Genomic DNA, 15858 nt, shown 5'->3' with positions numbered 1-15858 from the left:
TGTCCTTATCAACAGAGTTCAGCTGCTGCTTCCAGTGAATCTAAGCAACCCACAAGGAAGTGAACATTGACATAAACTTAGAGCTCTAATAGCTCCTGAAGAAGGGTAGAACTTTTTATCCCCAATGCTTAGGAATTTTTTAACAGACGGAATCACAGTGTTGGTGTAATGGTTCTTTATATTCTCATATTTCAATTATTTAAGCTAGGATTTCTCAATCTTTTGCCCATGTCTATATATTTTAATATGGCACATGATTGGCTTGTACATAATTGATTCAACTATAAGTCTTGGCCGTTTGTTCCTTCAGCAGGTATTGTTAAAGTGCAGGGAGGAGTATGCTAGTTGGCCCTGCTCCCTCTATTCTGGTTCTGACACTCTTCTCCATATGCAGCATGGCATTCTGAAGGAGAGAACTTCTAGGATGACACGTTTTCCATGGTTCCAACTTATGTGGAGAGTCACCACAGATACACTCCACTTCTAACCCATAGTTTTTCCTTGCATAAGGAATAAGTAAAGTGAAGGTAGAGGCTCATTCTCTCCACAAAAGTATGTAAGCTCATGTGTGTGCCGAAAATTGCTGCAGAATGTTTCATAGTTCAACATACTAGATTGAGCTGGGCTTGCTATTAGGCAGAATGAAGCAGTTGTCTTAGGTAGGAGATTTGGGGGTGGGGGTGGGACAGTGATGAGGTTTTAAAGGATATATTCATATGTGTGTTTCATAGACTACCCTGAGCCCCCGCAGCTAGCTTTCTACCGTAAAGTCAGCTAGCCTGAAACAAGATACAACTTCTAGCCTGGTCTTCTTCTGTACATGGAATGGTAGCTGGCTGAGAACCCAGACATGATTCCTTCACTCTGAATGGGCAGATCTTTTCCCAGCGAGAATGTTTTCCATAAATAGTGATGAGGTCTGGAAGGATCTCTTGCTCCAGGCTAGCTCTAGTCATCATAATGAGAATGAGATGGAATTGCCACTTTAAAGTCTATTCCTTTAAGTTTCTGAAGTGAAATGTATCCATTTCTCTTGCTTCTTCTTTTCTCTTTCTCCTTTTCTCTGTCTCTCCCTAGGAAATCTAGAGCAAGCAAATGAAGAACTCAGGGCAGTTATAAAGAAAATCTGGAAGAAAACGAGCATGAAACTGCTTGACCAAGTTGTTCCTCCTGCTGGCGGTTAGTGAGACAATCCTATCTATTTTCTACATTTTAAATGATTACGTACTGGTAAGGTTTTGAAGAAATACGATGACATTAAATTTAAGATAGAATGAAGTGACAAAGTACATGGTGCTGCTATTTAATGTTGATGTACAGAAAAGTACATCTGTGTGAAAGTTACCAATAATAAATCAGAGAATGCAAAATTCTAGAAAACTTCTATGCATTTTAGTTCTAAATTACTAATTTATATATAAACATTTCAGTTGACAGGTGTGAAGTAATTGTTGCTAAACTAAAAGTATCTTGCTCTTGATATATTAAAAAGTATACTAATTAGAACTACTTAAATAGGAGAGTAACGATTAAGATGACGTGTAATGTTGTAAAACGCAAATGTATATATTAAGGATACATACTCAAACAAATGTCTGTTCCTTACAAAATACTGATAACGTGTCATTTGTAAGTCATGTTCTGATTTGTTTTCTGTGTTTTAAAGGTGCAGGATCTGTTGCATAATCCTTCTCAGTCCTATCCCAGGCACCTAAGAGAGCAATCCATTTGAGTTCATTCTTTGGCATCTTTTACAACTTACTGAACTTTTATAATATTGTCCCAGCTTTCACCAAGACAAGTGCTGGCTCAGAGTCTAGAAATCAGATTCTAGGATCACATTCCAAATTGTGAAGGTGGAAGCCAATCTCTCTCTAAAGGCGCCATTCTTGGTCTCTAAAGGAGAGGGGGAAAGAGCATATTGGCTGCCCCCCACTCTTCACAGTAGAGCAAAAAGAGGCATTGGCTTTGTGGATGTGGAAGCCAGCCAGGAATGGGATTATGCCAGACAATGTGTAAGGAAGCCCAGCTGGCAAGAGACAATGGATGCTGCACATTTAAAACCACATCTCTATGTTCTTCTCTACTCTTCTCTACCCTTACACCTGAGTGCTTGCATGGCCTAGATGAATTGCTTTGTTATTGTTGTAACAATGTGCTTGAGCTTTTTCTGCAGCCTTTATGCCTTTCAACTATCAGTCTTTTCCGAATATTCTGAAGCAATTCTGTTTTAGGGTGGTGGCATGGAATTAGTGTTGCCTCTGGCCAACTTGATTCCCCTTCTTTTTATTGAAACACGAGTGCATGCTTCAGAATAGCAAACCGTGCCTGCCTAAATTGAGCACATGGAGAGCCTTTGCTTGAGGATGCCTTCAAACATAATCCTGATGCAATTCCTCTTCAGAGTTCCTTTCAAAGCCTATCTTCATTCGTTGCAGATGATAAACAGAATATTGATACAGTACTTTTTTTTGCCCCAGCCAAGCTGATCTCAATTTGAATATACATATTTTGATAACAAAAATGTAGTGAACCTGTAGGCTACAATGAAAGAAAATGTCATTAAAATGCAGGATTTAAAAAAAAATCTTGTCAAATTTTGTCACACAATGACAGAAAGTGTACCATACTCATAGGCAAATTTTTGCAAGGCATAGATCGTGGTGATAAGGGAATGGACAGATAAAAAAGCACACAAAAATAACATTCCAAATATTAAAGGACTGGCAGTGGTGAAAATAATTCTGCCACTATATGTGCAATATCTGCAGATTTTTTACAAGTGTTATGTGCCAAGGTAGACTGCATCCCTTCATTCCCTTAAGTATATATAAAACACATCTATCAAACAGCATCCTAACAAACAGAATTTTATGTTTAACAAATCTATTTTGTACTCACCAGTAGACCTGATTAAGAAATAATGAATATTGATCGTAATGAATCATTGGAGTCTGGAAAATCTTTTCCCTTAATACATTAATAACTGGAAATGAATTATTAATATATAATGTCAAATTATTTTGCAAAAACTTCAGTTTTATGTGGATTAATGCTGCTAATATATGGTCGAAAGAGAACAGAAAGGACACTACAGTCCACACATCTTTTATACTTCAAAGTTTCCTCTAAATTTCCCATCCTTAACTCTTCAGAGCACACTAAAGCCTGTCTGACAACCTGTGTCTTTCACAGATCTTGTTTTGCTGAAATTCATTCCCTTTAATCTTTTTAATTTTGATTTCAACTCTGTGTAATGCGTGATCACTCCTGCTTAGCTGCTTTTCTTCACAACCTAGCTATGTTTGTTGTGCCCAATATAGGAAGTTTAAAAATGATTCAGTCAGATTTTATTTTTGTGAGTGTTTGTCTAGTATATTGTGAGTGTGCTCCTTTCACGCACACAGGAATTTAACATTATTAAGGAATTTGCAAGCAAGTGTCTGATTTGCAAACATTATTTGTGTGTGTGTGTCAACTTTTACACATGCATATGATGTGCAGAATGTCTCAGACATCATTATGGTAGAAAGTGTTCCATCCTGTTTGATTTGTTTTCCAAAAAAGTCCCACAAAACTTTGTAAATATTATTTCCTTATTACTGCTGGTCATGTATTTTAGAGGAAATAATAAGGATGGGGAGAGCCTTTGAGAAGGAGTGTGATTAGGGCATCTTGCAAGTATTATCTTAGTAGAGTAGATATCTGTAATTTGAAAATAGAATATGTGCCTTTTAATCTCAAAATGTAAGCATCCCTTTGAGTTATCAAATTCCATGCAGGAAAAAAATTATACCTTTCTTTTGGATTTGCTACAGCCAGACTACATCAATAGCTAACAATTGTCTTTATATTTAAGAAAGCTTTGTGCGTGGAGATACTTAGTCTATAGGTGCATACACAACTGTCTTCTTGACACGATTGTGTGAATGTGCTTTCTGTTGACTGAAATTACACACAAAGGCAGTTGCCTCCATCTAGGGACTCTGTATAGTATCATGAGTGCCTACTTGTACAAGGAACTTCCTTACTTCCTCCTAATCACATGCATGATTTTCCTCTGAAGAACTGGGAATACTCAGAATTTCCTTTGGATAGTGGAGCATACATAGAATTTTCCACCAGAACTGTCAACATTCACATTTACAAAAGATCAATTTGTACAGATATCAAATCAGGATATCTCAATAAAAAAAGAAGAATTAAGAAGAATTAAGAAATTCAATTCCAAGACAGCTTGCTCATGCAGTGTAAAAAATAAATCCCCTTCCCCAGCAGATGTAATGCAGTAGCTATTGTGGTAACAACCAAAACACACAAAAATATTATTTTTTCACATGATCTTGAGGTCTGGAACTTCCTGAACTTTCATTATAATTGATGGAGGTCCATGGACATGAATATCTCTTGAGAAGGCATTTATTGCATAATAAAAGCAGGCTCAATGATGCTATTGAAGAGATGGCATGGAACAGACTGGGCTCCCAACCAAGCTACTTTAAATTTATATTTATTTGTTCGGTTTATGAATTACACTATATCACTCCTAGTGTTGCATGACATAATTTACCAAGCCAAATACATGCTAGCCTGTGCACACTGTTATTTTCCCAGTAAGGTTTGTGACCCTTTAAAAGTGTTTTGTTCTTCACATTTATTGTTTGCTGTACTGAATGGAGCAGAATTCTTGGGAACTGCAGACAATGTAAACAGATCTGTTTTTAACACAAAAACCTCTCTAAGTACAAAATGTTTCACTGATGGGTGTAACTAATTGAAACTGATGCTTTAAAAATATAGGCCAAGAAATTAATGATTTTGCCCTCACTTCACCTCTTGAAACCAAAACAAGAAATAAGAAAAGGAACAGTGTTCAGCTACATGCCCGTATCACAAGAGAGAGATTATTAAAAGATACCCAAGTAACATTTCAGTAATGACAGCTATAGTGCAAAAATCAACAATGTTTATCACAGTACTTTCTTTAAAATTCTCTTTTACAAAATTAAGCCATGCAAAACACATATTTTGCCTCATTTTCAGTAGCTAGTAATTATGATGGATATTTATTTCCTTCAAGACCAGAGGCTATATGCATTTGTGCATTAGCGCTAAGGAGCATGAACAAGGCATGTGCACTGTAGCATACATGACTTGCTCATGGCCTTCTTCGAGGCCTCTGGGAAGGCCATGGTGAGATCAGAATGCTGTATTCCATCAGTCTTTTGGCTGATCCTTGGGAGCTTTTATACATTATATGATATAATTGTATTTCATCTCAAGAAGAATACTTTACAACTATATCTGCCTCAATCATGGCCAAAACCAGAGTATTACCAGGTAAGAAGCTTCTTCATTCACAGAATTTTAGAGTAGGTTCAAACATCAATTTATCCCCTTATATTCAAAAACTTTATATCTCCATCCAAAAGCACTCCTACGGAAGTGTTCTCGCTGTATTGTTCCTTGGGGAGTATTTAATGGCCAAAGAGATGATTAAATTCTATTCCATGCAGCTTTCCAAAGAACCCTGATCAGGTTTATTCAGATAATGTTGGCCTCTGAAGCCTGATCTGACAGATTATTTAATCTGAATAGAACTTCCTGGAGGTTCAGGGAGATAAACAGTTAAAATCTATCATGGTGATAATTTGAGAGGGACCAAATACAAAAAGTAACACGGCAACCCCATTATAGCACTTATTGTAACCCCCCGGTGCAAAACAAAGTTGCCATTTCAGATCCAAGTGGACACAACCGTTCTAAAAGATACTCTTACCTCTCTTTCCTTAGGAAGATGCTCACTCCCTTGCTTCTCCCGTTTAGCATAGTGTGCCTGCTAAAACTGATTTATGCTAGATTTAGGCTGCCTGATTAGAAGCCCAAACCTTTGTGCCCATTGCACGCACCACATCTTTTCCTAAATTAGTTGAGAGTATATATTGGCTATGAATGACATGTGCTGACTTGGGAGAGATCTGTCTGGTCTGTTCATTTAGATGATGAGGTAACCGTGGGGAAGTTCTATGCCACCTTCCTGATACAGGACTACTTTAGGAAATTCAAGAAACGGAAAGAACAAGGACTGGTGGGGAAATACCCAGCAAAGAACTCCACAATTGCACTACAGGTGACTTTGTTTTCTACCTTTTTGCTAACCATGTTGCAAGTTTATTGATAACAGCAGGAAAAAAATGACTGTGGGTGAAATAAAGCTGTACAACAAGGACTGTATTTTGTTGAGACATTTGGGGGTCCTCCAACTTTAAAACGAATGACCATATGGTTCTGTGTATTACAAGGTAAGTGTGAAATACCTTTTTTTGCAACAGTAAGGAATAGCAAAATCATTATAAAACTTTTAATGTAGATATTATAGGGCATTCTCTTAAAGTGGTTAATAAAACTCCACTCCACAGTGTCCTTCAACAGTATTCTGAGAGTCAGACTCCAGGAGAGTTTGAATGACACATTTCTTTTGGTTGCCTGTTTCACAGCTGTGGGTTCTCCGTGTGACATCTATTGCCCTGCATTTCTAAAGGTTTCATAGGCAGAAACTTAGGTTATGTTATACTGTAAATGCAGTCAACATAGTTTTGAACATGTTTGTTTGTTCATAATAGCTTTCCCCCACCTTTTCCCTTAAAAGGACGCAAGGCGGCTTACAACAGTTAAAAGACAATAATTAAAAGCTAAAAGCAGTAAGTATGCAAATATTGAAAGGGAATTAAATGAGTGTTATATAAAATCAATATTTAAAATGCATTTTAAAACCACAGAGCACAACCGTCCATTTACAAAACCTATTTCAGGCCGCCTGTGACTAAGGAAACGCCTGACTGAAGAGAAAAGCCTTTGCCTGCTTGCGGAAGGAGGGAGTTCATGTATACTCTTCTGGAAGGAAATCCTTCTGAATACATTTAAATCAAATAAGTTCTGTCACACCTAAACAAGGTCTATTTGTCTATACTAGAGATGGGCAACTAATACTTCTTTAGGGATCTTTGGAGCACAACTCCTACCAGCCCTCACCATTAGTTATTTCAACAGCACATGCTGACATTTGTCATCCAACACCATCTAGAGGGCCATAATTTGGTCACCACACTGTATATTTTCATACTTATTTGGGCAGCAAGGATATGTGTAGACCACAAAACTGATCGAAGACTCTTCATTCAGTCCCCATGAATGGTTCCATGCACCTGAAGTGTGTTTTGAGAACTGGTTGATGGCTGTGGTTGACTGGGAGCATAATGTGACTAAGCAGGGCTTTCTGTCTCATCCTCTCTCTCTCTCTCTCTCTCTCTGTGTGTGTGTGTGTGTGTGTGTGTGTGTATGTGTGAGCATGTGTGTAAGAAACATATCAGTACCTATAGAGGCAACTGCATATACAGTGTTTGCTAGAATCCTATTTCCATTTGCTGGAGACATTAAGAAAAACTTTATTTAGCACAAAAGAATAAGAAACTACTTTCAGTTTATGGAGATGGTGGCAGGTGGTGAGACTAGAAGCCCTATTCATAGCAGCTCCATCTATTTGGAAGCCTGCTAAGCCACATCATGAGCGAAGTACAGTATATAATTCCAAATACTTCTAGTTCAAAACCTTTAGGGTTTTTTTTCCCTAGCCTCTATGCCATGGAACCCACCAGCCAGAGTTCTCCCTAGAGCCACTATGCCATCCTTCCTCCTGCTTTCTCTTGAGTGGAAGCAGGCAGAAAGAGCAGGCAGGGGAAGGCTATGAGTCCTGACTGGGATCTCCTTGCCCCACAACACACCTTCAGCTTGCAAGGCCATCCATATTCTAGGGGTTCAGTACATAAAACTATGACACCCTATCACCAGCTGCCATTAAAATCAATATTAGCAATTTCAGTTGCCTGACCAAGGTTAAGAACTGGAAAGTTGGTACCACACTTCCCCTCCACCTCCAGACACTGGCTTGAAAGTTTATTCCAAAAGGAGAGAGAGAAAAGACAAGTGTGGAGAAAGGTCAATTTTTTTATAAAAAGGAAAATAGCTCCAGGTACAAAAGCAAATTGTAGTTACAGGATTACAGTATACACAACAAAACACACCAGAAAATAATAAAAACTAATTCACCCTGTCTGTCTCATCTAAGTAGAGGGATGGTGTAAATCTGGGAAGACCTTCCCTATGTTCTCCTGCACAACTTCATATATGGTGTGTCTACCACTGGAAACGAAGCACGGCCTCCCTAAAACTATGCTAAGCTTCCAAAAGACTCAGATTCTCACTTTCCTTTTCTGCAAGGACCCATTAACACCAAGGGCTAACCATCATGTAATTACTCTTAATCTGCTGTGATCATTCTTATCTCCTTCCCAGTTTTGAAGTCTGCATACCCTTGGGCAAGGAAGTGTGCCAATTTTCTACAAATGGTTGGTGCATGCTTTTATCTACAAAGATAAGTTTAAGATGTTAGGCTCTGCTTTGAAGTCCTCTTGAGCTCCGTCCTTCCTTGAAGTGACCCTGGACAGGAATACTGGAAAAGAAGATAGAGGAGGTGCCAACAAGCTGTCGGCAGGGCATGGGTGAAAGTTCATGTTTCCATACCCTTACTGTCACATAGAAAAGTCCAGAAGATGAATTTAATTTTCCATGTTCCTCCAAGTCCTTAATCTCTTCACATTATACTAAGTGCTCTGAAATGGGTCATGGTGTTTTTCCAGAATACTCAGGGCTACTGTCAGATATGTTCCTAGCCATTTGGCTTAACAGCTACAATCTCAAAGAAAACACTTTAAAAAAAACATTTCAGCTTGTACTGCAGTTCTGCACGTGTTTGCGTAATGTAAATCTCACTGAATCAACTGGCAAAATCCTGTATCCATCTTTAATGCAAGTGTAAACTGGATGGAATGTGGGTTAAACCGCAAAGCCTCTGGGCTACAAGGCTGAAAGAGCAGCAGTTCGAATCCACACAATGGAGTGAGCTCCCGTCACTTCTCTCAGCTCCTGCCAACCTAGCAGTTCGAAAGCAGGTAAAAATGCGAGTAGATAAATAGGTACCACCACGGTAGGAAAGTGATGGCATTCCGTGTCTAGTTACGCTGGCCACGTGACCACCGAAATTGTCTACGAACAAATGCTGACTCAACAGCTTGGAAACGGGGATGAGCACTGCCCCCTAGAGTCGGACACGACTGGACAAATTGTCAAGGGAAACCTTTACCTTTAAACTGGATCTAAGTGCTAAAAATAATCAATTTAAAAGAATTGAAAGCTTTCTATTCCCTGAAACCTTCCCTTTTGCCCCGGGAAGCCTCTGGGGGCCTCAAGATGGTGGAGGGGAGAGCCTTTAATAGTCAAAAATTGCCGCCAGTTTGACAAGGCAATCCTGATCCCAGTAGTGGTGACCCAGCAGCATTTTTAACTCTTAGAGACTCCTGGGGAATCTTTAATATTCAAATGCCCTTGCCATTCAACATCCTTAGATTTCCAAAGGCTTCCCCAGGGCAAAATGTAGCCTTAAGGAGTGATGAGAGGGTTTAGGAAGCTTTCAATTATTTTAAATTGATTCTTTTGGCTACCCAGATCCAGTTTGTGCTAGTGTAGCTATATGAACAGGATTTTGCCCAATGGGTTTTACTCCTAGGTAAGTGTGTCTAGCACTGCAGCCTTTAATACTGTCAGGAGCCTAAATGAAGCAGCAGTATATGAGTCACATGCATAAACAGTATTTTCTAAGTTGTAATGTTAAGAAGAAAGATTATAGTTTAAGTAGAAAATGGATTTAAGCAAAAAGTAACATAAGACTGGTGAGTGCTAGTATTCTTGAAGGATTTCATGGCCAGGATATGATGGTTGTGGTGGGTTTTTCAGGTTCTTTGGGAACCCAAAAAAGCCCATAACAACCAGTGGACGGATTGTTGGACTAGGACGTAGGACGCCTTGGTTAAATCTCTGCTTTCACCATGGAAACGTACTGGGGTGGCAACAGCAAAATCACGTCTCACATACCTTGAAAGCCCCATTAGGGTCCCCATATGTCAGAAGTGGCTTAGATGGCACCTAAGATCTAGAAAGTGGCGGCACTGGTTCATACCAATAGGCTGTTCCCTAGCCATAATTTCAGTACTTTATAGGGTTGTGAATACTACAGTCATATTTAAGGTCAATTTTGTGGCCCAGTATGCAGGGCCTCCTTTTCCTGCATGAGCCAAGATTTCCTTTCAGGTGCTAACGCCTCAGCAGGATTCCCCCCCCCCGCTCCCCATTACAAATTATTTCTCAGTTTAGATCTGTCTTTTCTGTGATGTGTCCACCCCCATTTGGTTTAGTTACAGGAGCGTATCAGATGTTATTTCCCAATCTTTTTTTTTTCAGGGGGGGGGGGGGGGAGACCTACTTTGTTACCTCTTTGGGAAATTTTTTTATTGTATATTAAAACATGTAAGGAGTCTTTGCGGCTCCTGTCAATTATTTGTACAAGAGGAGGTCACAGTCCCTTTTACTATTTAAGCCCAAATATATTGCTGCCAGCAGCTCATTTTATCATATATATATAATTCCTATGGCTTTATTTTGTTTGATGCAGAAAAGTTGAGGAGAGTCCCTGCCATGGCTTAAGCCAATTTAAATCTCTTCTCGTAGCGTCCATCATGAATCATGCTCTGGTATGACAGAGCTCAGTTATTACGTCACAGTTATTTTGACATAAATGCCTTGGGTACTATTTATCCCTGTGAACTTTAGCTGAATCTATTGACACCCAAATGAGAATTGATTGGATCATTGAATTTTATCACCACGTCTTCTCCTGGCTCTGTGGCTAATAACCGAACTGTGAAACCTGACATGGGGGTTTTCCAGCTTTTAATTAGCAATGGCTTTGCTTGCAGCAAGGAAGATTTGTTAGGTTTCAGATGCCATATAGTGTACTTGATACATAAAGATATTTGCCGGGAGCAAATGTGATCTTTTCATTTTCTTTTCTTTTCCTTTCTTTTTTCTTTTTCGTACCTAACCAAGCATTGTGGTAATTATAACTGCTGTGGTGCACAGAAGAGGATGGTCATGGCAGATATCATTCAAATAAGTCTTGTAGCAAGAGAAAAACAATCTATATAATTAGCCTGAAGGAGTTAATTCCTAGGATTGCAAGTTAGTTATAGTTATTTATGAAAGAGGAGGTCACAGGTTGCCCCTAGAACCAAGTCAAAAACGCATTGGATATATTCCCTTTGGAGCAATAATATGTGTACACAGCACCAAGCCCAGGTCTGACTTTGTGGATGTCCTTGCCACTTCACAAATTGAGGTCCTAAATTACAGCAAGGTGCTACAGTATATATAGAGCAGAAGTGGAAGTCCATTGGCAAAGTTATTTGGCAGTGCAGTTCTAACTGAAAGGCATGAAGGCTGTAGGGGCCTGTCAAAAATAAGCTTTTGCAGTGGATATTCTGTCAGCTGATGTCAGAGATCTCCTAACAATGCAGTCTGGCAGTGGAATTGTTCTGCTGGTGTAGATTTGCTGGCAGAAGAGCAAAAAGAGATGTGAAGAAGGGTTGCAGCTTGGGAGGACTCACGTTAGACCATATTCAGAGCTCCACCAGGGAAGCAGGCACAATGTCAGCACTAATTTAGGCCAAGGTAAGGATAGACCAGAATACTTTCTAAAATCCCCTGGGTTTGGATTCAGCACAGCTTCAGCTGGTCTAGTCCAGGCTCTGTAGACCCTTGGCCCCCTCAAGCCAGTTGGGATTTCACTCTTAACGCCCATAAAAACCACTTAGCATGGCCTAAAGAACCAAAGAGTCCTCATCCCTTTCCTAGGTCACATCGTCTAGTCGTTTAGTCGTGTCCGACTTACCGTGACCCCTTGGACCAGAGCACGCCAGGCCCTCCTGTCTTCCACTGCCTCCCGGAGTTGTGTCAAATTCATCTTGGTTGCTTCGATGACACTTTCCATCCATCTCATCCTCTGTCGTCCCCTTCTTCTCTTGCCGTCACACTTTCCCAACATCCAAGGAGTCTTCTCTTCTCATGAGATGGCCAAAGTACTGGAGCCTCAGTTTCAGGATCTGTCCTTCCAGTGAGCATTCAGGGTTGATTTCCTTTAGAATTGATAGGTTTGTTCTCCTTGCAGTCCAGGGGACTCTCAAGAGCCTCCTCCAGCACCACAATTCAAAGGCATCAATTCTTCGGCGGTCTGCTTTCTTTATGGTCCAGATCTCACTTCCATACATCACAACAGGAAAAACCATAGCTTTGACTATTCGGACTTTTGTTGACAAGGTGATGTCTCTGCTTTTTAGGATGCTGTCAAGGTTTGTCATTGCTTTCCTCCCAAGAAGCAGGCGTCTTTTAATTTCGTGGCTGCTGTCTCCATCTGCAGTGATCATAGAGCCCAAGAAAGTAAAATCTGTCACTGCCTCCATATCTTCCCCTTCTATTTCCCAGGAGGTGATGGGACCAGTGGCCATGATCTTAGTTTTTTTGATGTTGAGTTTCAGACCGTTTTTTGCACTCTCCTCTTTCACCCTCATTACAAGGTTCTTTAATTCCTCCTCACTTTCTGACATCAGAGTGGTATCATCTGCATATCAGAGGTGGTTGATATTTCTTCCTGCAATCTTAATTCCGGTTTGGGATTCCTCCGGTCCAGCCTTCCGCATTATGTATTCTGCTTATAAGTTAAATAAGCCGGGGGACAATATACAGCCTTGTCATACTCCTTTCCCAATTTTGAACCAATCAGTTGTTCCATATCCAGTTCTAACTGTTGCTTGCTGTCCCACATATAAGTTACTCAGTAGATAGATAAGGTGGTCAGGCACTCCCATTTCTTTAAGGACTTGCCATAGTTTGCTGTGGTCCACACAGTCAAAGGCTTTTGCATAGTCAATGAAGCAGAAGTAGATATTTTTCCTGGAACTCTCTGGCTTTCTCCATACAGTATGAATCAAACATTTATTACAAATTTAAGAAATGGAACAAAAATACACTTCCCTAAGTGAAGTTAGGAATAACAGGGATGTTTGTACATTCTACTGATATTACTGATATGGCTCCTGGATTTTGTAGACTGCTTGAAAAGAAATTTCAAATATAACACAGCAGTATTTTCCAGGTATTCTGCGATGGGCAGGGTCTAGGAAATGTTATATTTTTAAGAACTATATATGTGACCCTACTTTTATATGAAGTATTTGCACTGAAACTATTTACCCACTTGAGAAAAACTAACATATATGGATTGATGGTTCTTCGATTTGATGTGTTCTTATTGGAGATGAGCACAAACCAGTTCATCCCAATTCGTCCCAGTTTGTAAAGGCAGCAGCAGACATGCTGTTACTTCTCTTTCCCACCTCCTCATCCGATTCAGCCACTCACAAGGCCCAGCTTGCTTGCTTTTTCCACCTCCTCGGCTAATCTCCCAGTCATGAGCAAGAGCATGGACAGATGTCTCTGCCCTGCCCTTTTGTCTGAGTGCTAGATCAGCCAAGAGGGCAGGGCAGAGAAGCCTAAGCTGTTGCCGAGACTGGAAGATCAATTGAGCAGGTGCAGGAAGCTAGCCTGTGGAGTGGCTGGCTGAGGCAGAGGAGGCAGGGGAGGGGGTCAGCAGCCCCTGTGCTGCCACCTTGGCAAATTGAGACAAACTGGTAATGTATCAAATCTAATTTGATAATGTGTGAGTATAGAAAACCATATGTCCCAGCAAGAGCTGAGCAAATACCCATTCTGGCCTTGTAATTATGTTGTTCAATTTTTTAACTTTTGTATGTATTAGTATTATAAGATGATTTTGCTGGAGCTGTTGTTTTTAAATGAAAGCAGCGTTAGATATTTTAAAAACTAATAGTAACAGTAGTAACAGTATTAGCACTAGGCAAAACTCATAGGTTGCGACTCTTTTTTTTATTGCTTCTTATGAGTCTTCCTACAGAATCAGCATCTCCTCTCTTGGCAAGGTGCTGAGTTTGTGGTCTGGGCTGGCACAGTTATTCAAATATTATAGCACAGGAGCTATTTATGCCCATTTGTGACATGGTTACAAGACCTTTGTGAGGAATGGGGTTGGGGTGAACTTGTACAATTGGCAGAATTTGTTGCCATTTCTGTGTAAAGGCCTCCAGTTGTGTGTTTGATATCAAATGCTCATGATATTTAGGTAAGGTTTACCTCAGCATACAAGAACCATTTCTGAGTCTGTCTACAAATATTAGAGTTAAGGAGGTTTCTTCAGAAGTTTCTTTGTTTCTTTGTTTATTTTTGCCTTATTTATAGTGTACCTTTCTTCTGATAATGTTAAAAACACAGAAGTAAAGACTGATAGTAATTAAAATATCTGATATGATTCATTACAATTCAGAGACTCAAGTTATATTTTTAAAAGCCTGCCTTAAGAGACAGGTCCTCAACTGTCTGAAGAAGCGTAAAATGGAGGGGCTCAACCTAACTTTCTGAGGGAGAGCATTCCCTAACCTGGGAGCAACCACAGAAAAGGCCCTCTTTCATGTATCTATCAAGCACACCTTCACTGGCAATAGGACTGAGAGGAAGGCCTCCTCTGACAATCTTAAGCAGCAATAAGGGTTATATGGAGACATACAGTCCTTCAGGTAGCCTGGACTCATACTGTATAGGGTTGTATAGGTAATGACCAGCACTTTGAATTGGGCCCAGAAATGGACTGATAACCAGTGCAGTTATTGTAACAGTAACTGGCTCCAGTCAGTAGTCTGACTGTTGAATTTTGAACCAACTGAAGTTTCCAAACTGTCTTCATATACTTGGTCAGTTCACTGTCTGTGATTCCTCCTGCTCCCACATAAATATCCAATACAATTTTGGACATTCACCTGATTTTGGCTATAATGATGTTTTGGCTCTGACCCTAACTGCAATCCTCACAGTAGCTGGGTAGAGATGAGGAAGGGGAGTGGATTTTTCCATCAACAGTATTTTGTTGTGAGTTCTTCCTGGTCTGTTGCAAAATATTTTGTGGTTACTAGTTCTTGAACTGGCAGTGAAGACCTTCGGGTTCTACAAAATTCTGCTCCTGACTGAAGATAGCACTATAAATACCTTTTAGATATGGATCCACATAGCTTTCTTTATTTTTGGATGATACTTAGGGTTACAGATAGAGGGACTGTGAGGATGAGTGCCTCCAGTGCAAAATTTACTGCTATACCATTTCCTGTGACTATCGATGACTAGAGTAAACCTTTGGTCTAGATGGGTGGGGTAGAAGTCTAAATAAATAAATAAATAAATAAATAAATATTTTCACTTGCCTACTCGCTTAAAGGTCAGGCTATAAATCCACTTCACCCACAAAAAAAGAAAATACAACTTGGAGGCCTTGCTTTAGACAATGAATTAAAATGGGCTGGTATGTAATGTTCTGTTACTCTGATGGAAATATTATTCCTTCAGGGAAAGAGTTGAGGGGCAGAAGTATTTTTTCTGTCAAAAGAAATGTTCTATTAGTGGAAAGGAATTTTTCACATTGTGTTTTGCAAACCTTCTTCCTGCTTCCACTCAAAGCAGGCATGAGCTGGACCAGTTGCTTGGATTTCAGGTGAACAATTAGGTCACAAAAATACGTATGCATATTTTATCATGATAATCTAAAGAGAGCGAGAGAGAGAACATTGCAGTGTGTTCTACATCTTGCTTGGCTCCCTTCTGGAGTTCAAGTGGTATTTCAACTTTAAATATAAAACAGATGCTTGACATGTGTACTAAATATGTTTCCATAATAAGGCAGGTACTATCTTATAAATGAACAAAGAATGCCATGTTGCCACATTGGAACACTTTACCTCACCTTATTTGATCAAGTAAATTGAATGATCTCAGCTGACGTTTTTCACAAGG

The 15858-nt window shown here is 39.7% G+C and overlaps 1 protein-coding gene across 3 annotated transcripts in view; it reads left to right on the top strand.

Annotated features, from left to right (window-relative positions):
- The window catches only part of CACNA1D (calcium voltage-gated channel subunit alpha1 D), a 293778-nt gene that overhangs the window by 230074 nt on the left and 47846 nt on the right, over positions 1 to 15858 (top strand). For all 3 annotated transcript variants that reach the window (XM_078385334.1, XM_072989635.2, XM_078385335.1), the window contains 2 exons: positions 1078 to 1179; positions 6000 to 6130. In XM_078385334.1, the coding sequence (XP_078241460.1) occupies positions 1078 to 1179; positions 6000 to 6130 (233 nt within the window). The remainder of the gene's footprint in view (positions 1 to 1077; positions 1180 to 5999; positions 6131 to 15858) is intronic.

Source organism: Pogona vitticeps, chromosome 2 (assembly GCF_051106095.1).
Source record: "Pogona vitticeps strain Pit_001003342236 chromosome 2, PviZW2.1, whole genome shotgun sequence".
Classification (NCBI taxonomy): Eukaryota; Metazoa; Chordata; class Lepidosauria; order Squamata; family Agamidae; genus Pogona; species Pogona vitticeps.
Note: the sequence above shows the minus strand (reverse complement) of the source record. Positions and strands in the feature narration are given on the sequence as shown.